General features: G+C 35.1%; 1 protein-coding gene across 1 annotated transcript in view; it reads left to right on the forward strand.

Annotated features, from left to right (window-relative positions):
- The window catches only part of ADAM7 (ADAM metallopeptidase domain 7), a 64,952-nt gene that overhangs the window by 16,196 nt on the left and 24,484 nt on the right, over positions 1-24,272 (forward strand). Inside the window, exons 4-15 of the mRNA XM_056118823.1 lie at positions 1,262-1,340; positions 2,295-2,371; positions 3,997-4,189; positions 5,760-5,813; positions 9,856-9,927; positions 12,698-12,867; positions 16,882-16,966; positions 18,390-18,520; positions 19,712-19,886; positions 21,991-22,080; positions 22,210-22,405; positions 22,738-22,840. Of these exons, the coding sequence (XP_055974798.1) occupies positions 1,262-1,340; positions 2,295-2,371; positions 3,997-4,189; positions 5,760-5,813; positions 9,856-9,927; positions 12,698-12,867; positions 16,882-16,966; positions 18,390-18,520; positions 19,712-19,886; positions 21,991-22,080; positions 22,210-22,405; positions 22,738-22,840 (1,425 nt within the window). The remainder of the gene's footprint in view (positions 1-1,261; positions 1,341-2,294; positions 2,372-3,996; positions 4,190-5,759; positions 5,814-9,855; positions 9,928-12,697; positions 12,868-16,881; positions 16,967-18,389; positions 18,521-19,711; positions 19,887-21,990; positions 22,081-22,209; positions 22,406-22,737; positions 22,841-24,272) is intronic.

Genomic DNA, 24,272 nt, shown 5'->3' on the forward strand with positions numbered 1-24,272 from the left:
TAAACACATCACAGACGAGTTTTCCTGACATCATTTATTGAAGTTTTCCTTGATCTGGTTCATACTCCTTTTTCTTTTATCAAAGATTTGTTGTATGTATACCTAAGAATTTGTCTCTGGGCTTTTAATTCTATTTCATTAATCTAAATGCTCATCTTTATTCCAGTACTCAACTTGATTTCTAACACTTTAGAGTGTGGTTTGATGCTGAGCAAGGAGAAATCATCCATATTCGTCTTTCTTTGGATTGTTTGACTATTTGGGTGAATTATTACTCATGTAAATTTCAACAGCATTTTGCTTATGTCTCTAAAATATATTACAGGAATTTTTATAAGGCCTGCATTAAATTTGTATAGAGGTTTTAGTAAGATTATCTTTTTAAAATTGGAATCCTTCTGATTCACAGACAGAGGATGTGCTGCTATTTCTTTGTAGGTTTTCTTATTTATCTTAGTAGTGATTACTAGGGGTGTTTTTTTGTAAAAGACTCTCACTTTAGATAAGGTACAAGCACTCAATTTTTGTGATATGCAATATTGTATAAAGGAGATATCTCAAAGGACTATTTCACATGTTTTGCATGTCTGGAGTCAAGGTGTAATATTGGGCACCACATTACATTCCAAACACTACTAGGAGTATCCCCTAAACACCAAGCCAAGAGCAACTAGTCCCAAAATATCAGCATTACTGGTGTGACCCAAAAAACAAACAAAGAAAAATTACATGTTAATAGCAGTGTTTCTCTCTATTGTAGAATTTTAGGATAATTTATTTTGTTCTTTTCTAAGTTTACTAATTTATTATAACTAATACATGTTACTTTTGTCTAATTTTAGCTTAAATATACATAATATGAATCATGCATTACATATTAGCATATATATTAATATTAACACATTAAGTATTAACACATAAATACATGGTACATAATATGAATCATTTATATATGTGACAAAATTCTTGTGTGAATTATGGTATTTAAGGCAAAATATCTTGAAATATTTTCTTTATGTTTTTGATGTTGTTAAATTAAAACCATAATATTTTTATGTCACTCCTACTGTCTACCAAATAGCCAATCTAGATCAAATGGATTTTTATGTAAATAAGACTGATTTAGCTCAACAACTTTGAGCATAAAATAACCTTGTTACAATATGAAAGTTACCTTAAGACTTCTCCCAAACCTAAGTGGCTTTATCTGTTAACTTTTTACAATGAATAAGTATCAATATCTTTTTACCTTCTTTTTTAGGGAGTTCCTCTCCTCAAATTATAGTGAAACATTATACTCCCCAAATGGAGAGATGATCACCAGGCATCCTGAGATTATGGTAATCTAGGGGACATTATCTTTTCTAAAACTATTATTTCCTGTGCTATTTTGAAGCTCAATTCTAATTTACAAGCAGCTTCAAAAAGTGTAACAACAGAAATAAACACTGCATCAATTACTTTCACACAGTGATCCAGGAATAGAAAATATGATCCTTTGACCCCCAAAGTGTATTGATTTCTGCCTAACAAGAAAATCAATGATTGTTAATGCATTTCTTTACCAAACTCCCTTCTACATAATCAAACAAAATAGATAAAACCTAAGTATATGAAGCAATCTTAAAACCACAATCTCTTTGATTCTCCTATGATTCACATCCTATTTTATGGTCATGATGCACCAACATTGTTTAGTATGGTAGATATTTTAGATTGAATGAAAGAGATTTTTTTCTTTTTGGGTCATACCCGGCGATGCACAGGGGTTACTCCTGGTTCTGCACTCAGGAGTTACTCCTGGCAGTGCTCAGGGGACCATACGGGATGCTGGGAATCAAACCCGGGTTGGCTGCATGCAAGCCCTACCCGCTGTGCTATCTCTCCAGCCCCAAATAAAAGTTTAATTTTAAAGAAAAGTGTCACATTTTTGAGTCTAGTATCATAGACTAATATGCTCCTAAATTTTTCAGGAAAGAATATTTATATATTTATATTCAGACCAGAGGGTTGCATGCAGTCAACCCAAGTTTAATTCCCCAGCACTTCATATGGTTTCCTTTAGGTATTCTTATAAAAGAATTCTAAATCCTCTATTGCTCTATAAAAGAAATTGTGAAATTAAAAAAAACTCTATAAAATAGTTCCTCAATTTTCCAAATTGGTAAAGAATTAAATAAAACTTGAATGAATATAAGCATTATTTGTTACACTGAAATAATATTTATTAGGAATAATAGAAAATAACATAAATATGTTCATTTATACCATCAGCCTTTTAAAATCTGTTTTAGGATCATTGCTTTTACCAAGGGACAATTGTACATGAACATGATTCTTCAGCCAGCATCAGCACATGTGATGGTCTGAGGTACCCCCCTAATTTCTTTCTATGTATATTTTGATTTTTATCTGTGGATCTCCAAGGACATTAGCTTCAATATTTTTTAAAAGTCTAGTATAGAGAAACGTATGATGAAAAACTCTATTATATATTATTGGTGTCAGTATCCACTTCTGCCTATATTTTATGGTCATTTTGACCAAAAAAAAAAAGTCAACATGTCTCTAACACCCAGATCTCTGAAAACAAGTTGTTTATTATATATACTGAAAAATTTGTAATTTGACTTGTTAGAGATCTCTGAAAACAAGTTGTTTATTATATACCCAGATCTCTGAAAACAAGTTGTTTATTATATATACTGAAAAATTTGTAATTTGACTTGTTAGAGATCAAGACAATAAAATTAGAAACTACACTTGAGCACTCATTGTATTAGTGATCCAAAATACACACCTACTGAATTCTTATCTTGTGAATTCCCACATTTCAATGATGGACAATTTTTTACAAAATCAGACTGTTACATTCTCTATATGCCAGAAGGTCAAAATTAATAACTATATCAGTCATCATTAGGTGTTGGGTTCAAGGACAGAGGAAAACACAGAGAGGCAAAGGGTCAAAATAAGTAGTAACTAGAAAGTTTTTATTTAAAATGTGAGTAACTTCAATTCTCCAAGAGGAGAACCCAGTTAGTGAAAAAATTACCACGTAATTTTCTATTAGCTGCATGATGGTTGCAAAAATTCACACATACAAAAAAAAAGGAAATACACAATTGCAAGAGTTTATGCTTTTCAGGTATTCACATCCCAGAGGGTTTGCATCCCAGAGGATTCAACCCCAGAGGGTAATTGCTACTCTACATATTTTCAAGTAGTTATTACGCTGGTGAACATATAAAAAATTCACATAAATTGACACAAATTAATTTATTGTTACTGAGACCAGTTGTCACATGTTATTTAATTTTTTATCACTTTTTATCACTCAGTGGGCTGGAGAGATAGCACAGTGGTAGGGTATTTGCCTTGAGCACAGCCGGTATGGCTGAGGCAGGTTCAATTCCTCCGCCCCTCTCGGAGAGCCTGGCAAGCTACCGAGAGTATTTCGCCGCACGGCAAAGCCTGGCAAGCTAGCCGTGACATGTTCAATATTCCAAACACAGTAACAACAAGTCTCACAATGGAGATGTTACTGGGCCCGCTCGAGCAAATCGATGAACAACGGGAGGACAGTGCTACAGTGCTTATCACTTAGTATACCTGGTTGCATGATCACAAAGCTTGACCTTAACTTTTCATTCCTTAAGATGGCAAAATCAATACTAATACAATAGAATAATATCATGTACTTATACAGCAGTAATAAATAATAAATAAATAAAGGCCCTCCCGTTGATCGTCGATTTGCTCGAGCAGGCCCAGTAACGTCTCCATTGGAGACTTTGTTGTTACTGTGTCTGGCATATCGAATACTCTCGGTAGCTTGCTGGGCTCTCCGAGAGGGGCGGAGGAATCGAACTCGGGTCGGCCATGTTGGCCGCGTGTAAGGCGAACGCCCTACCCGCTGTGCTATCGCTCCAGTAAAATGGAATAAACTTTGTATATATATATGTATATATATATATATATATTTAATTTCTACAGGGGTTTCTTCAGGATAAATGATCACAGGTACCTCATTAAGCCAGTGAAATATTCAGAGGATGGAGAACATTTGATATTAAAATATAATCCAAGGGTGAAGTTTTCTGCCAATTATTCTTGTACAGAGCCGAATTTTACCACAACAGCTGTTCTAGAGAACAATACTAAATCAACTGAAGATCCCAAAATGGCCGTGAGTGTTTCATTTTAAAATTTTTTTACCTCAAGTGAAATGCTTCTATTTCCTCTAAGATCTTTAATGTGATTATGTTTGTGATGGAGTATTTGCTGAGTCTTTGCTCTTTATTATTTTTAAAGCTGACATATCAAAATTTTATTGTTGAAACTATATAGAAAGTTTCCCCAGAGTAAATCTCAGTTTTGCTATCTATTTCAAGAAAGAATCTACCTACCATCATATTAGGAACATTGCAGAAACAACTGAACAGAAAAGAGAGGCTTTAATAGCAATGAAACAACTTAAGTTGAAAAGAATGTTTACTAGCTGTTCACCAGCACTGGTCATATTGAATTCAAAATAAGGTATTTAAGTCCAACAGAGATAGAGTGACATAACAACTAATACATATTATAGCAGATTTTCAATAAACTCAGATGCATTCACAAGGGAGATCATTGAACATGCACAATTGAGGAACATACAGTAAACATACGTCTCATGTACAGAAGATGGTGGAGGATTGCCATCAGGGGTGTGTTTATAATATGGCAATAAAGTGCTAGGAGGCTAGAGGTCTAATGGGTTCTATTGCAGTTTACACTAGTTGGTACTGTCTGTTTAAGGGCCTATGGTCCTTATCAGTGCAAAAGTGTTCTTAAACTTCGACTCTGGCCTAATCAGAGCAAGAGAATGCAGTAGGGAAGGATCTTTGAGGACGAAGCTGTCACAGCCTCAAATTATTAAACAAACCCCTGGCCTGTCTTTTATTTTTTTTCTAAACCCAGAGAATCCATCTATAAAAATTAATGGGGGAACGGGGAAAGAAAACTTTGATGCTACCAACCCTCAATAGTTACACAGCAGTAGGGCTTTCACTGTGAATCATGAAATTTACCATGTCTGGAAATTCACAGTGTCTAGAAAACTGTCCCCTTGTCTCCCCTGTTATTGACTAAGGATATTTATAACAATCTAGATTATTTTCTTTTTCCCCTTTAATTTGGCCGAGTGTTCAAATTGCTATGGAAAATTCCGAGAGTAACAAGTTAAAATTTAACCTTGGTGATTACATGATGAGTATTCTCTGTGTTTTAGGCTTTTCTACATAGCTAGTTGATGCCTTCTAAACTCCTACAGATGTTAGTCTTTAAGCTCTGTGAGTACTCATTATGTACACATCCAATGACCAGTAGATGAAACACCAAGTGGATAGTTTTTGTTTGAATAAATGAACTTTTAAATGATTACTTAATCCCCAAAAGAGTTAAAGCGAAAGTGTAATTATTGAACATTGTCAAATCTGAGAACAGTATCCCTTAGGCTTATACTTGCAAAATACACATTTAACTCAATACATGAAACTGAAAACAAAAATCAAATTCATTGTATATTTTGGGATTTAGTAAAATATTAAATACTGAGTCATATAAAGAGCAAGCAGATTTTGTTTAGGTCTATTCCTAGAACTATTATATCTACTTCTGTACCACATCTTCCTGTATCAAAATACCATCTCATACCTAGAATACATTATGAAATATCAATATGTCAAATATTAACTACACTTTAATTAAATTTTCAGAATATCAATAAAGAAAAGTTTGTTGAACTATTCATTGTTGCTGATATGAATTTGGTAAGTTTAAAGATGAAATTACTCTTCATCTTTATAATATTGTGGTTGATTCTAACAAAGAATTATGAACAAAGAATTTTAATGATTCCATATAGTCTCAAAGTTTTGTTTTCAGTATTCCCAAGATGACTTATATAATAAATTAGATTTTTCTTTAGTATAGTAGATTAAGCCAAAATAGAACCCTTTGCTCCTTTGAAAAACATATGGGTGATACCAAGAAGAGAGTACAGGGGATAAGGTGAATGCTTTGCATGTTGCCAACCCTAAACAGATCCCTTGGCACTATATGATCCCTCAGGCATCAATGAGTACAGCTTTGGAGGGCCCTGACTGCAGACTATGACCATGGTGAACTCTGAGCATCCCTGGGATGGTCCAGTTAATCTCCAGCATCACAGAACCCAAACAGTACCACATACTTCGATCCTCATATTCAACTGTTAGCATGGTTGACTGAGAATCACCAAGGGGAGCCCTTGCATTCTCCTAAGTGCAATTTGTGGGCCCTATACCCCACAAAATATTAGAATGCTAAATCTATAAAAATTGAATATAGGAGCAGGGAGATAAATCAGTGGGGTGAGCACATGCTTTGTATGCAGAAGGCCTTGGCCCCACTCCTGATACTACATAGTCCTCCAAGGACCTCCAAAATAAATCCTGGAACACAGAGCTAGAGACAAGCTTTAAAAGCCATTGGGTATGCCACCCCCCAAAAAAACAAACAAAAGGAATACATATTCAACCTATAATTGAGACAAAATCAAAACATAGCATATCTCCAACTAACAGAAATGAAGAAGATAATGTCATAACAATAAGTAAAAGTCAAAGATTTGATGATCCACATATTCAGATTGCACTATAATATGCTGCATAATGCCCAAAGCCATGAAGAACTGCCCCACCCTGGAAAGAGAACCTGTTAGGCTAGGCTGACTAATACAAAGGAAGTTCTCTTTCTGCCTGACCATGAACAGAAAAATATTATGCATTGGAAAAGCAAAAAAAAAATCTAAATTGGGCCATGCAGATGTTAGAATTATATGTTAATTATATTAGAATAGTATATGTTATTGACATGTAGAAATATGAAAACTTCTTTGCATAGAAAAACTGTTTGGAAACATCGTACACTATGAAGGCAAAATGTCCATAGACATTTTATAATAAAAGATACAACTAAATATATGAGGAAGAGTTTACTAATTAAATAAAAATGAGGAAAATCTCTTCAAGAATTAATTGTAGATAATTAATGAAGTGGTATAGCTATGAAACTCAGATTCTATCCTTTACTCAGTTCCATATATAAAATGGCTCATACACTGGGACAGTTCTCACTAATACAGCCAGCTGTGACCAGAATCCTCTATATTCTGACATTAGATAAAACAAACATCCACTGTCATTTGTTCTGTGGTTAAATTCCTAGAATTTAAAGTGGTTAAAGATCTAGTCATTCTCTTACTGGGATTGGCATGAAATATTTTATATGCATCTTACTTCTTTCTCATGATTAGCTCGACCTTTCTATATACAACTCATTGGCTTCATATATTCTGCTCACCAAAATGCCAAAATTAACTAATCTATAGAAAAGCAGAAATTTACTACCTAAGCAGCAAAAGAATATAGTAAATGAATATTCAAGAATGTGCAAAGGAGGGGCTGGAGAGATAGCACAATGGGTAGGGCGTTTGCCTTGCACGTGGCCGACCTCAGTTCGATTCCCAGAATCCCATATGGTTCCCTGAGCACTGCCAGGAGTAACTCCTGAGTGCAGAGCCAGGAGTAACCTCTGTGCATCGCCAAGTGTGACCCAGAAAGAAAAAAAAAAGAATGTGCAAAGGAGGTCTTTCATTCTGGAGGACTCCACTATTTTAGTTTTCTTCCTTCAATTAAGTGATAGTCCTCATTACACAGTTTACCAACTTAACTAAAAACATGTACAACAAAAAGTGTCAGGACTGCTGGAAAAGATAGTTTTTAGCTTCCTTATACCCGAAAATTTTGGTCAATGAGGAAAATATTCAACAATAAATAAATAAATCCAAAATTATAAATATATGTATCATTCTTGATAGAATATCCTTTAGTTTACTTATTTTTCAAAATTCAAATTAATAGTTGGCAAAATATTTTAAAAATTAAAAGAATTTATTAAGAGTAGATTCAGAAGGGCTGAAGAGATAGTATAAAGGGTAAGATGCTTGTCTTGCATTCTTCTAAAGCATTCTTCAACCTCACCATCATATAAAGTCTCTGGACCCCGCTAGGTGTGGCTCCAAACCAAAAACAACACAACCAAGAAGCATAAACATAGAAAAGAGATGGACATAGCAATTACATATTTTAAAACCATCAATTGAAAGTAACTTTAAAATTATTTAAAAATTACCTATACAAAACATATGTTCCAGTCTTTTGAACTATCTCCCTATCCTGAGTAAAAAAATATTTTTACTGAGAACCAGCCACCACCATGCTGAGACCACTCTCCGCACACATGAAGGTACCAGCAGAGAAAGAAAGACACGCAGGTCCCGGGGCTGAGATCTCCAAGCCTACTCAGATCGGGGCTGAGCATCCTCCACCAAGATCCTCCAAATTCCAGTAGGCGGGGGTCACACCCACCAACTGGCCCCCTGGCACCGTGTAATCCCATCAATGGCCAAGACTCAGAGACTATAAAATTCAGTTCCCAGAAGTGCGCGGCCGCATTTGCGGCCGCGCGACATCTTATCTCATTCCTACTTTGGACAAACTGGCAGGCTACCGAATGTAACCTGCCCACATGGCAGAGTCTGGCAAACTCCCCGTGGCATACCCAATATGCCAAATACCAGTAACAATCAAGAGTCTCATTCTCCTAACTCTGAAAGAGCCTTGAATGTGGCACTTTTTAAAAAAGTCTCAGGGTTAGGACAAAGGAGACGTTACTGGGGCCTGCTTGAGGCAATCGACGAATAACAGGATGGTTGTGATTTTGTGATTTGTGACTGAGAAAATTATCAATATCTAGAAAGGTGAGAAAAAAATTATTAGTGATTTAACAATTAAGAGTACACTGATGAACTTCTCAAAAAAAAAGTTCAGCTTATTTTACAGTTAAACTAACAAGGACTATATTGAGGAGTGGGTAAAATAGGAGATTAAAGCTAATCTAATGTCATCTCTGTTTAGACTCTTGAAGGAAAGGAGAATCATCCAGAGATATAGTACAGAGGTCTGGCACTTGTGTAGTTAAATGATCTCAAGTACCACCTGGAGTAATCCCTGATTATGAATTTAGGAGTAAGTCCTTAGCCAGGTATGTAAAAATAATTAAACAGTGAAAGAAAAGAATAAATAAATAAATGTAATGGTAGATAGTCTCAGGATTCAGAAAGGGCATAATTTTAAAAAGTATATTTAAGAAATCTAGTAATAAACATTTATGCCTACAATATACTTACTATTATCAGATACATTTTTATCAGGTCTATAGTGATAGTACTAAGAAAAAAGATCCAGAAAGATCAAATAAAAATCTGTTCTTAAGACAAGATTAAAGGCTGGGGCAAGGAAAGGGTTTTGCTTTCTTGGTCTTTTTCCTAGAGAAAGGTTCTTGCCTGTCTTCAGCATATATTAGACTTCTTGGTGATTCTTCATGTATATTCCTCAATTTGCTGTCACCATTGACACAGGACCGATACATTTGCTAAAGTTGCAGTTGTTTGTCATACAATGATTTTAAATAAGTTTTTTTCATCATAGTGATAGTTATGATTTCTAAGGAACAGCTAACAGCATAGTCCATCTGTGTATTGTAAGGTAATACAAAAAAAGGGACATTAAGGATGCTAAATTGAAGAATGTTTAAAGAAACCATTTTGCTTAGCAATTTTATGTAAAAAGAAATGTGCTTTTGTGTATGTTGCTGAGATTTTAGATGTTTGAAAAAGTCAGTAATTTTTTTAAGATCTCACATGTACGAAGTGTTTTGTTCTATTTTATTTATTGTTTGTTACTAATGTTGATATATTTCTATTTCCAGTATCACAGGAATAATTATCCTCACAGTAAACTAAGGAATCGAGTATGGGGAATGATCAATTTTGTCAATATGGTAAGATTTGGTAGTCCAAATCAAACTAAAAGTATTTACTTAATAAGGACATGTAATTACTCCCTTAATGCACTCCGAACTAATGTTCATTAGGTTTTTTTAATTGCTAAAATATTTCACAATAGATTTTTGATGAATTTATGTTTCAATTCTGATATTGATTTAACTCAAATCACAAACCATTCGCAAGTTAACCAAGTAGCAAAATTTTGTTGAAAAATTTATAGCAATGAATTAACTACAGTTCTTAATCTTTGATTTACAAGATAACAGCATTTAATATTTAAATAGCTTACAGATGCTGGTCACTATTTACAAGATTTTCCACAATTTGCCTATCCATCATACACAAATCAAATCCTCTATTTTAAATCACTGTCCCATTGACCTTACATAGAAGAGAAACTTTCAGAAATTATAGCACAGAAATCAATGACAATGTTTCACTAAGCTCCACTAGGGGGGCCGGAGCGACAGTACAGCAGGTAGAGCATTTGCCTTGCACACAGCCAACCCAGATTCTATCCTCGACATCCCATATGGTTCCCTGAGCACCGCCAGGAGTGATTCCGAACAAAGAACAGGAGTAACCCCTGAGCTTCGCTGGGGGTTAAAAAGCCAAAAAAATCATGAACAACCTTGTAACTGTGATTCAATAAAAACAAGATTCACTAAAACGATTAATTTATCAAAGCTAGAATTATATTTTCAAAGGACAGCATTATGACTTGTACACATCTTTTATATGTTGATCTCTAAATTACTGTAGCTCCTTTAATTTAGGGCATAAAGTAAATGATAAAACATCACCTCTATGTCGGTAACTACTAATTTATAAAGAGAAGGATAATTTGTCTGTCTCTAGTTTTTTAACTATATTCCAATTTCTTTAAATAAATGTGTGTATCTCTCTCCCTCACTCCCCTCCTATCCAGCTTGAAAGTAAACATAATATTTAGTTGTTGTACATAAATAAGATTTACTATAAATTGTTGTTTAGGCTGGGAAGACACATGAAAACAAAAAGTAATAGTCTAAATATCCTGAGTTGCCCCATTATACCACTTCTCACTGACACTTTGCTCAACAGAATCCATAGTCATCATTTCACTTCATTCTGTCTCATTTTAATTTTATTATATTTCCATTCCTTTTATGTCAGAATTTTCAAAATAATTTCTCAATATAAAGGTTATGTGTACTCTTAACCTTTCAAGTGTGTGTAACCAAAACCATCCAAGCATTCCATTAATAAAGCATAGCTTTATGTTACAGGGTACATTCACATTAAAAACTAATATTTCCAAAGGATGTTACTTTTTGTTTACATCTGCACCTGCACACAACTTTAAATTTAAATGAAAATCCACCTATAAATGTTGAAGCTCAAGGGGGCTGGAGTGATAGCACAGCGGGTAGGGTATGTTCCTTGCACACGACCAACCCGGGTTTGATTCCCAGCATCCCATATAGTTCCTTGAGCACAACCAGGAGTAATTCTTGAGTACAAAGCCAAGAGTAACCGCATGTTACCCAAAAAGGGAAAAAAATGTTGAGGCTTTAAAAGTGCCTCAATTCAAAAAAAAAAAAACCAGCAAATAAACAAAAAGGTCTCTATTTGGTTTGACTCATCAGGCTTCCTGCATGATAAGGGATAAGGTCAGGGACAAAAGTAATGGTCATCACAAACTCCATTATAGATGGAAGTCATTATTTGACTAAAAGTCTAAGTTCGTGAGAGCTATTTTTAATACTTTTGGGAATTTGGACTCTGTGCTCAGGGATGACTCTTGGAAGTGCCTGAGAAACCAGATGTCATGCCAGGGACAAAACTGGGATCAATTGTGTGCAAGGCAAATGATTAACCCTTTTACTATCTCTCCAGCCCCATAACTTCACAAGGGTTTACTAATTTACTTAGTTGTGAAGTATTCTATTGTAAAGAAGAATCAGATTTTTTTTCATGAAAGTTTGTCTATTAACCATGATAACTAAACACTTCAAGGTCGACCATGTGTAAGGCAAGCAACATATCCCAATGCTGTCTCTTTGAACCTTATTATTATTCAGTTTTTTGCAATGTAGAGTATATTTGTTTTGTAAAATAAAAAATTAATATAATACAAAGATCTTTACACATAATTCTCCAAATATTTTCACAAATTCTGTCTTCTTTTATAATTGAATCAAAGAAACTATTAAATAGGTATTTATAAATGAAAGTGAGTGATAAATCTTATATGATACAATTTTAAAAACAAATTTTAAATAATTGCCAGTAAGATTTATTAGAACATAAAATGATTAAAAAAACAAAACTGATGAAACATATCAGAACTTTAAAAGTCAATATTAACTTTTCAATCTGCCAAATAATCAACCAATGGTCTAAAGTAAAAAAATTGAATAAAGAGAATTTCAATTGTTCCATTTTCAGTAAATTAAAATTTTCAGGTTAGTTGCAATTTAAGAGTTTTTATAAATCTTTTATTCTGGATAAATTCTGAACTTTGTCCCTATCAAGATGATTGACCCAGGATACTGTTTCAGTAAAGTTATTTATAAAATAAAAATGGATACTTTTACTTCTATATCTTACACATTGAAATTATTTTAATGCAAAAGATATACTAAGAATCCTCCTAAAACGTAGCACTATAGCACTGTCCTCCCATTGTGCTGGCGTGATAGCACAGTGGGAAGGGCATTTACCTTCCATGCGGTCAATCTTAAACATGATTTTGTGAAAAACATTTCTTCTTTTGAGCAGATTTATAAAACTTTGGACATTCATGTGACATTAGTTGGCCTTGAAATATGGACAAATGAAGATAAAATAGAAATATATCCAAATATAGAAAATACCTTATTACAGTTTTCAACTTGGCAAGAAATGTCCCTTAAAAAAAGGAAGAATTTTGACCATGTTCTGTTGCTCAGGTATGTAACTATCTTCTCCTATGCCTTAGGCAGGTAAATTTTGAAAAATAAAAAGGACAATGTGAAAACTTTTTAAGCTATCAGTTTCATATAGTATATAGAGATACATATTGTATCTAGCGATGCAAAAAAAATCTCGGAAAAAATTTTAAATAATATTCTCTTATTGATGGTTAATTCTAGAATCACTGTATCACTGTATCACTTTCATCTCATTGTTCATTGATTTACTCTAGTGGGCACAGTAATGTCTCCGTTCATCCCAACCCTGAGATTTTAGCAGCCTCACCTTCCTTGTCTTTCCCAACGGTATTGGAGCCTCTTTCAGGGTCAGGGGAATGAGTAATAAATTACTGCTTTTGGCATATAGAATACATCATGAGTAGCTTGCCAGGCTCTGCTCATGCGGGCAGGATATTCTCGGTAGCTTGATGGGCTCTCCGAAATGCAGCTGACCTCCACTGCCCAACCACTGACACTCTCCAGGCCACTTTCCAGACGCTGAGGACGAGCCTCACACATGAATGAAGTCAACAGAACCCAGATAATGAGGAACTGTGTGACCTTGGATTCTGGACTCAACAGGATGGAAACAGAGATCCTCTGCCTGCTTCCCCCAGTCTCTGGTGACTCAGGGATCACACCCACAAGCCACACCCTACCGGCACCAGATAATCTCCTCATTGGCCATCCTCCAGAACTCATGGATGCTCCTCCCAAACGGGAGTATAAAAGGAGGCCCCCAGAACCATGCCACTAGACTCCGTGCCAAGCTGTGGGGGATGAGAGCCATCCCCACCCCAAGGGACCCAGCCCCGGCAGCCAACCTCCACTGCCCAACCACCGCCATGCTCCAGGCTGCTTTCTGAACTGCTTTGCAGCCACGCGACATATTATAATACACTTCCTTCTTATTTATGCCTCTTGGAGAGTCTGGCAAACTACTGAGAGTATCCCACCCGCATGGGCAGAGCCTGGCAAGCTCCCCATGGTGTATTCAACATGCAAATACAGTAATGACAATAGGTCTCATTCCCCTGACCTTGAAAGAGACTCCAATCATTGGGAAAAGACGAGTAAGAAGAGGCTGCTAAAATCTCAGGGCTGGAAGGAATAGAGCTGTTACTAGCGCCCACTTGAGTAAATTGAAGATCAATGGGATGACAGCGATACAGTGATTCAGTGAGATACATATGCATATGTATATATATATGTATATGCATATATATATATATCTCTATGATTTCTCTCTATGATTTGTTTCCTACTGTCTGAACCCCATCAAATATGTTGTAGTAATTATGAAAAATGGGTAGGGAGTGTCTTATGATGTGTCTTTCATGGCCGCGTGGTCCAGAAATATGTTCACTCATATGTGAAGCTCAACCCAAGCATGTGGAAAGTGGCCTGGAGCGTGGCGGCAGTTGGTAGTGGAGGATAACTGCCAGGGCTGGGTCCCTTGGGGTAGGGAGGGCTCTCACCCACCCCCTCTCGGGCGCCCCAAGTGAAAACAGTGGAGCGGAGGCTGGTGGCATGGTTATGGGGGCCTCATTTTAAGCTCCCTTCTGGGAGAAGCAATCAGAAGAATAGAAACATATATATTCTAATCCTTCTAGGCAGGGTTTTAAATTTTATTAAGTAATTGAAATAGCTTTAGAAACTATTTTATTTATCAGTGTCCAACACAATACCCCTAGACTTTCATGCTCAGTCATTCCAATAATCTACCCAAACCTACATTTCTCGAAGAAATAACCTCATTCTCTGCAAGTTTTTCCTCATTAAAGTTTTCCCATCCAGTGACCTACCTTTGGAGTGCATCTTCTTTTCCATTAAAGAAGACAGATAACTGATCTGATTAATGAATGCTGTTGTTGTTTTAAAATTCCAAAAGTCTTGGAATTATAACAAATAATAAATCATTAATTACTAAAATCACTTTTATCACTCACAGTACTTAATACCCTATTTAGCCTACTAGAAAATAGAAAATTGTAGGCAAAACTGACTTCAACCTGAACTTTCAAATAGTCCTCTTATCCTAAAATTCTAATGGGTGGGGGAACACTTTTGGAGCAACAGCAACTGTTAGTTTGTCTTTAAGACTACTATATAACAGGTCCAAGAAGATAATTCAGTAGCTTACATGGTCCTGCTTAGCAAACATGAGTTCATGAGCTTAATCCAATTATGTTTATAGCCCCGCTGGTTCATATCCCCTTTAAAGGGGTTGGGGATGATGATGGGGAGGGAGAGTGATGGTCCTGATGGTGGTGGGGAATGGACTACAACATAAGAATAATACTACTTTGTTACCTGTAGTATTTGTTTCTCCTAATAACTAGAAACAGAGTCTGAAAATTGTGCTTTCTAAATGTTAACCATCACTCTGAGCCCAAAATTTCCAAAGACTATGTGAAGTTAGGAACAATTTTTAGTAGATTGATGACAGTGAACCTGACCTCCTAAGTAACATCATTTCTTATTTCCATCTCCCGGGTGGCTAATAGTAGATGTCTACAGGAGAATAATTATGACATATTTGTAGAGTCATAATTTTTTGCAGAAAGCTGCAAAAAAATTGAAGGTAGTAAGGTAAACATCACCAGAACATTCGTAGCAAGAAAGATTAAACTGATTAGTGTATTCTCTAGACATGTATTTAAAATACCAGTGAACTAATTTTGAAATGTTCTAAACAGTACATGTCTAAAGCCCTAATCCAAGCCTTTGCTGCCATGAATGTTTCTTAAATTATGAGTAGCAGTTTCTCCAAGTGAAGCAAGAGAAATGCTACTTTAGGTTCAGCTGGGCAATATTTGTTAGACTTCTTATGTGATGGGTTCTTGTATACAGTTACATAAACTTAGAAATGATAAGACTTTTCAAATTTCTGATATTAATTTTAAATGAACATGAACAAAATTTATAATAAAATTGGCTTTTTTTTACTAGTGTTTCATCTCCATAGGTAGTTTTTCCCAAGTATCCAAAGTCTAGGGATACCAGATCTCTAAGATGCTTAGTTACGAACTGAGACATAAATGTATAGAAACATTTAGAGTACAGAAAGATGTGGAATTTGATTCTTGATAAAAAAAATTAAAAACTGAAAGGTATAATATAGTCTAACCACCTTTCTTGCATCTGAATCTTCTTTATTACACTCCAGGTATGAAAATTTATTTGTGGTAGCTCTTTTAAACAGCTTCGAGTGTTTTTCAAAAGCCTATAAAATTTATATATCTTAAATAGCACACTTTTACAATTAATTTTTGGGACAATTCTATTTTTACACAATGTTGAATATTTAATTATAGGTGACAGAATCCTCAACAGATTTCTTCAGTTGATTAAAATTTTTGAATATTTTCTAATGCAACTAATTAATTGTGATACTGAATCTATTTACAATGATGCATTTCCCTCTCTAAACACCTTTTATATTTTTAAAGTAATTTTTACCCCAAAAGTGAAAGTAGGATAAATCAAAGTAAAATGTATTTTTAGGGGATTTTTAGAAAGATGTGCTTTTGTTTGTTTCTTTGTTTTTATAATTTAATAGGAGTGCATAGACATTTCCCCTTTTGTCTCAAATATAGCACAGTGGAAGGATGTTTGCCTTGCACGTGGTTGATCCGGCTGACACGGGTTCAGTTCCTCCGTTCCTCTCAGAGAGCCCGGCAAGCAACTGAGAGTATCTCGCCTGCATGGCAAAGCCTGGCAAGCTACCCTTGACGTATTCAATATGCCAAACACAGTAACAAGTCTCATATTGGAGATGTTACTGGGCCCGCTTGAGCAACTCGATGAACAATGGGAGTACAGTGCTATAGTGCTACACCACACATTTAAATATAGCTTTATAACAAGTAAGATCATCCTAAATTTTAAAACCCTAGGGGAAAAAGCAAACGTTGGTAGCTAAGGCACCAACATTGTATGGATTTACCCATTTTTGTGCTAATTAAATTTGTGTCTTCTATTGAACTTGCATTTGCATCTTGTTTACAGTGGTAAGTGGATCAACACTCATACACAAGGAACTTCTTTTCCAGAGGGTATGTGCCTACCCTATTATTCCTCCAGTGTTGTTAAGGTAGGTCATGACTTATTTGCATTACATAATCAAACATTTAGAATCAAATTTCCACAACTTTCTGTGTCTATTGAAATTGAGCATGAATACCCTTTTTTATGTGTCCCTGCTGATGATAAAATTGCTATATTTCCTTTAATAAATGGAAAAAGAAACATTTTATAGTACTAACAAATGAATAGTGAAAGTAAAGCAGTGAAGTTTAGAGTTTTAAAGAATATAGTATGTAGGAACCAAAAGTAATAATGTTCTTTTACATATTAAAAGTAGCTATGCAATGTATAGAAAATTTAGTGACTGATTTGACATATGAGTATAATTGTCTTTGTACTGAGAAATAAAAAAATTCACTTCAAATCAAGAAACACTTGAATCTATTTTTTAGAAAGTTATTGACATCTATAAACTCTTGTCTTTACTTATTTATCTAACACATTTTCAGGAATTTACTAAGTTAGCAAATACTGTCTATGTAATTTTATAATTCTTGAAAATACCAATTCTAACACTTTCTCTAGTGTCTCTATCTAGTTGTTATTATACTTAAACTAAAATACTAGTACTTCTTAAATTACTACGTGGCATTCTATATTGATTTTATGTGATTATATATTATAGCACATTAGTAATATCATTTTCCTTGAATTAAATCTAATACAAACATTTACCAATTCCCAATTAGAACATTACAACTCATTCAGAACACTTTAAAAACTTCCTATGAGTAGAACAAAAGTCACCAAGTTAGGCTTGCTTTACTTTGACAGTAATTTAATATCTACCTCTACCTGTATTTGAAAGCTAGCTCTTAACATTAAAGGAATAAAAATGACAGGAAGTTCTAAAAAAATTAAAAGTTAACTTAGATTTTATTTATTAAAATAGTTTCCCCTTCAGACTCTTTCTATAATAGTTGCATAGAATTGTAGGCACAATATGGCTATTAATTGAAAAGATAAGCCTGATATATCTTACTTTACCTCTAAATATCTAGTATGTAGGAATCAATCAGATTTGCTTTATAGAATATTAACTTAATAATTTTATCTACTTATATAAAAAATTCTTTATATAAATACAATAATGACTATACTGTCATAAAAATAATTGATAATTTAGATATTGGATTTAGAAATATTCAAAAGATCTTTTGTTTATCTAAATTCATAATAAAGAGAAACTGAAGTGTGTTAGTGTGAGGTAATTGTGTCTATGCCCTCTCAAATTTTTGAAGATATCAATCTTGTTATGAGTTTCTATAGTGTCTCAGCTAAACTGTTGCTATGCTACACAGAGTAGTTTATTCAGAAATTAGAAACAGGTCTCCAAGCCCCCAGTTCAAAGCATATGTATTGTTGTATGTCACCATGGCATTATGATTATTATATATTATTATTATAAAATATATATTCTCTTCTATCAGGATTTTTTACCTGACTTAATTATAGTTGCAAGCAAAATGGCACATCAGCTGGGGCATAATCTTGGGATGCTTCACGATGAATACCCTTGTACCTGCACTTTGGGAAGATGTGTGATGGATCCTGAAGGAAGGTGAGGCCCAAACAGAATATATACAAATATGTTGGGAGTGGCTTTGGTTACAACTGAACATGCAGGATAAAATATTATCATGTGAAATATATTTCCCTAACATGCCCAGGAAGATCTATTACAAAACCAAGCAGGGGACATAGTTTCCCTTGAGAGATGATATTAGTTAGTAATAGTGTGTCTTCTAGTGATAAAAGGAGGAAAATTCTGAAACACCATATGGGCACATTGCAAAATACATGATGTTCAATATTACATAATGTACAATTTTTTAAGGTATCACTATCCTGATATAGTGTATTCAAGACTCCATCTTGTATTATTATGTCAATAATAGTAGCAGAAGAAAATGGAAAGGATATGAAGTTCAGGTGAAAAAAATTACATTTCTAGAATGTATAAGATAATGTGTAGTAAATGGTTAGTTTTAGCAAATATTTATTAGAACTATGTTATATTAATCACTCTGTTAGAAAAAATCGCTTATTTAAAAAATATCTTTTGTTTTGGGGCCACGTCCAGCAAAACTCAGAGGCTACACACTCAGAAAGTACTCCTAGGTGCTCAGGGGAACACATGGGATACTGGGGATTGAACCCTGGTTGGTTCATGCAAGACAAATGCTCTACCCACTGTACTGTCACTTTGGCCCCTTAAGAGAATAATTTTAACATGCTACACTTCTACATTCAGAAACTCAGATTATAATCTTGCAAGGTAATCACACAAGGACAATCAGTCTAAAGAGCGGCATTAAGGATAATTTTCTGGAGAACATATAGTCAAAGCATTTTGTGAAAATACCATTTCTTAGGCCCAGAAAGATAATACAGAAGGTACAGAGGTTGCCTTGCAAGCTGATCTGGTATTTGAGATTTGATTCCCACCACATTATATGGTGCCCTGAGCTTCATCAGATGATTCCTCGTTTGCTGCATCAGGATTGCACCCCAAAACAAAAACACAAAAACAAAGTAATATTTGTTTGCTTAGTTTCAATGAACGTGTTCTATTATAAAGAAAGCTAATTATTTGTCTCCTGTAACAGTAAGGGAAATGTGAGAAAAATCAAATTTTTTAGTTTATAGATTATATATAGTTTTTTCAAGTTCTTCATAAAATTTCATTGCTGTTCTACCATTGTGCATTTATATAAATAATTTTTTAACTCATCCTATATCCTATCTCTAGTGTTCCTGCACTCAAATTTAGTAAATGCAACAGAATCCAGTTGATGAAATATTTAAAGGACTATAAACCAGCATGCATTTTCAACATTCCATTTTCTTCTCAATTAAGTAATTCCCCATATTGTGGAAACAACCAATTGGATGATGGGGAAGAATGTGACTGTGGATCTTTTGAGGTATTTTCAAATGATATTGTCCTTAAATGACAAGTATATGCTCCAGTAGAATGTAGGTGCCAGAGTCTGGCCCCAGGTGAACAGGCTTGAAATAGGGATTCTGCTAGGATTGAGACAAAAAAAACCACAGAGAATAAAGGAAAGGGTCAGGGGCTAGTAGCCTGGTGGGCTGAGAACCCCAACTGTCCTCCCTGCATAGTATTTATTGCTTAGAACCACTAATCACAAAAAGGAGGATAATAACATTCTTTGGTTTAATGACTAATTATCTTAGTCTTCTACACACCCAAGGGCCTTAAATTATAATAATCATCGTCTTTGTGAAGGACTTTCACAGCAGGAAGTTCTTCCAAGGGAGGAAACAGAGAATAGGAACTGGCCCCTCATTTGGCAGCATCCAGGGCAGCATTCTTTCTCTGACTCCATTATTGAAAGGCCCCATAAAGGCCCCATGTCTTCCTGTTTCCTTTATCTATCTAGTTCTCAACATGTAGGCAGATACATAGCCAATCAGTCTGTCATGGAATTTATTATTAAACTTTTAAAAGGTGCTTCTTCCCTACTCATTTGGAAATAGGCTATTGGTAAAGCCTCACGCCAAGACTTTTCTTTAAATTATTTTTTAATTTTTAATTTTTCAAAGCTGTTTATGATTGGATTTCAGGCAAACAATTTTCCAACACCCATCCCTCCTCCAGTGTCCATTCCAAGGTTTTTTAAAAATAAAATCATGAATTATGTATAATCATCTCACTAAAGAACAACAGAATCACATTTGCCTGCCTAGTTCATAGGCTAATTGGCTTCTCTTGTGAGAATGGTCCTCAGTTGTCTGATCTCTAATGCAGAGTAGAACATGTTCTACAAACCCTTCCTAGTCAATCAAGTTTTTTATGGTGCTTTATAGAGGAACATTATTAGAAAGCTCTGTCTAATTTGAGCAGAAATCTTCTAAGTCTTCACATATTTACTGCTGTCCTAGTCTCTGAACTTTGAGAAAAAGATTAACTTTAATAGGTATTTGCCTTGCGTGCGGCTAACGCAGCCGACCCGACTTCAATTCCTCTGTCCCTCTTGGAGAGCCCAGAAAGCTACTGAGAGTATCTCACCCACACAGCAAAGCCTGGAAAGCTACCTGTGATGTATTCGATATGCCAAAAACAGTAACAAGTCTCACAATGGGAACATTACTGGATTTGCTCGAGCAAATGGATGAACAATGGGAGGACAATGCTACAGTGCTATGCTTAATCTCCAACTTCGAAACACAAACTTCCATAAACTCATCTGAAATGTATTTAATGGAGACTACTTCCAAAGTGATCAAGTATACATAAGTCACAAGGGAATGTCATTAAAGCATATGTTCTAATTTGGCAATTCTGGGATAGAACTGAGATCTTAAGACACTATTAAGGTCGTTAGAAGGTTATGCTGATGTTTTTAATCCAAGAACCACATTTATATCATCTGTTTTATAGATACTATACTCTCTGGAGGGAGCCATACTTTCCAGTGTTCAGGGTTTATTCCTTGGCTTTGTATTCAGAGATCACTCCTGCAGGATTGCACTCCATATGGTCAGGGAGTGCAGGGGACCATATGAAGTGCAGGGGACCATATGGAGTGCTAGGGATTAAACTATAGACCACATCCAAAGCAAGCAACCTACCCACTGTATTATCTCTCCAGTGCCAAGACACTGTACATTTGAAAATAGGTCTAATAGGATCGTGATTAAGAGACTCCATTCATGACAGCAGGAACAATGACATGTCCAGAAGTTACAAAATCTAGTCCTCAAATATCTTAAATGTAAAAAAACTATTAACTTTTCAAATTGATGCCTTTACCAATGTACATTGTTTGAAATTATTTTGCAGTTTTATTTGAACACATGAAATATATCTTCATTATGTACCAGAATGCAGATAATTTTTACTTTATAAAAATTTACTTTATATGTGTCATAGCCAAGAATGATTCATTTGTACTTGCTTTTGAAATGCAATATTAAATTACACAGAAGCACAGCTAATTTACTCTTCAAATAGGAGATAAACTGTAAATCAGTTTCTGATCTTTAATTTTTTATTATTTTCAGGAATGCACTAATCCGTGCTGTGATGCACATAAATGTATGTTGACACCAGGATCTGCTTGCGCAGAAGGAGAATGCTGTGAATTTTGTCAGGTGAGATCTTCTGCTAACAAAAATTTTCCTGCTCTAAGTATATGAAGGGTAGGTGGGATCAGATATTTTTCTGAATGCTTCTGTTCAGGATTAATTTTTTGTTTGATTCAATTTCTTTGTCTTCATCAGATGAAAAAGGCAGGTTCCATATGTAGACCAAAGAAAGATGAATGTGATTTTCCTGAAATGTGTACTGGCCATTATTCTGGTTGTCCTAAGGACCGATTCCAACTAAATGGAGTTTCTTGCAATAATGAAAAAGGCTACTGCTTCATGGGAAAATGTCCCACCAGAGATGATCAGTGTCTGGAATTGTTTAGTGATGGTGAGAATTGATTTCAGTGAATGATCATAAAGAGAGTACCATTATTTCTCTGTTCCCTTTTGTAAGAATTTGAGAGGAAATTGGAACTAATATTATTTGGGTCACACCTCAATTATTGATAGATTAACTTAGTTGTGGGGTAAGGAATGTTCATCACTTGTTTATATCCATATTGTTTCCTAGAGTAGTTGTTGGATCATTTTAAGATGTTATTATTCCCATTCCACTTTACTACTACATGATACGCTAATTTTAATTATATTAGAAAAATAAGATATTGTATGGTTCATGCTTTTATTGTTTTACTCTGGTCATACCATATTGGATTCCAGGAGCAAAAGACGGTCCTGACAGCTGTTATGAGCTAAATGAAAAAGGAAATGTATTTGGATATTGCAAAAACAAGGAAAGTGGCTTAATTCCCTGTGAAAAGAAGTAAGTATTTTATAAAGAAAAATAATATCTTCTAGGAGTATTTTACAAAAGAAGAATATTACTTGTTCTGACTAATGATTTTTTTTTCTCTTTAGTTTTTTGGGTCACACTCAACAATGCTCAGGGATTACTTCTGGTTCTGTACTCAGAAATTATTCCTGGCGATGTTCAGGGGAACATATGGGATGCAGCCAATTGAACCCACGCTGAGAATTTTTCAAACAGAGGTTATTGGGAAGTGGGGATGGGCAGTAAAAGAGCAACATTCTCCATAGAGCTATCTTCAATATATATTGTACTTATTAACCAAACATTATGAGATTCAAGGATATGATTCTTGATTTAGCCACATTAAAACATCTTTGAATCCTATCATTGTTTCCAAAAATGGGAAGATTCAAGGATGTCAGGAATGGAGGAGAAAATAACACAAAAGAATAACACAGCAAATAGTAATAGAGAAAATTACTAGAAATGAGGCTAGAAGAAGAAGGAACAGAAACTATGAAAAGAAAGTAGAAGCTCAATTTGGAAAACAGAGTAGGAGCTGAGAATAAAGACTGGGGTGCCATCAGGGTGCACTTGTGCATAGTGCATACTCAGGTTTCTAGTATGACTCCCAGCACCTTATGGCCATCTAGAACCACCGGGAATTGCTCTGATGGCCCCTAATGCTGACCCTCCTGCAGTGATACATAAAACCCTCCAGTGAAGTTGACTGAGTATCACTGGGAGTTTTCTGGACAAACTTCTGAGCACTGCTTGGGAATCCTTCACCCTAAAAGAGAAGACTTGAAAGTTCTTTTGAATTTTATGAAGATGAGCTAAGCAATACTTCTCTTACTGACATTCTGAGGGCTTTTCGTGTGTTCAATAGAATTTTGACAGAAACAAGTTTCAGCTCTGCTACTAAACATTCTAGGTGAAAATGGGGCCAAGACTTGACTTCTCTTGCTTTTAATTGCCCTCTGTGAGGGGCCCTGCCAGACCAATCCTCCGGCCCGTGGAGGTGGCCCTAGGGTCCGTGGGTGCAAGGAGGGACCAACAGAATGAACAGAAAGCACAAGAGACAGAGTGCAGTTTAGAAACAGAGAGAAAAAGGGACAGGACAGAGCAGACAGGACATCAGACAGGATAGGACAGGGCAGACTTTATTCAGGGCAGCAGGGGCTTTATATACCTATCAGTACAAAGCATAAGACAGTTACACAAAAAGTCATGTCCATGTATGGTTAGGAAAGTTACAAAGTCTATATGTTTCACATACCAGGCATGAGTTAGTTACAAAAAGGGTCATGTCCATATATGATTTACAAAGTTTATACGTTTCACATACCAGGCACAAGGTAGTTACACAAAGGGTCATGTCCATATATGATTTACAAAGCTTATACGTTTCACATACCAGGTTAATCACTGTCAGTTACTTCTT

Source organism: Sorex fumeus, unplaced genomic scaffold, assembly GCF_029834395.1.
Source record: "Sorex fumeus unplaced genomic scaffold, SorFum_2.1 ptg000039l, whole genome shotgun sequence".
In the NCBI taxonomy this organism is placed as follows: domain Eukaryota; kingdom Metazoa; phylum Chordata; class Mammalia; order Eulipotyphla; family Soricidae; genus Sorex; species Sorex fumeus.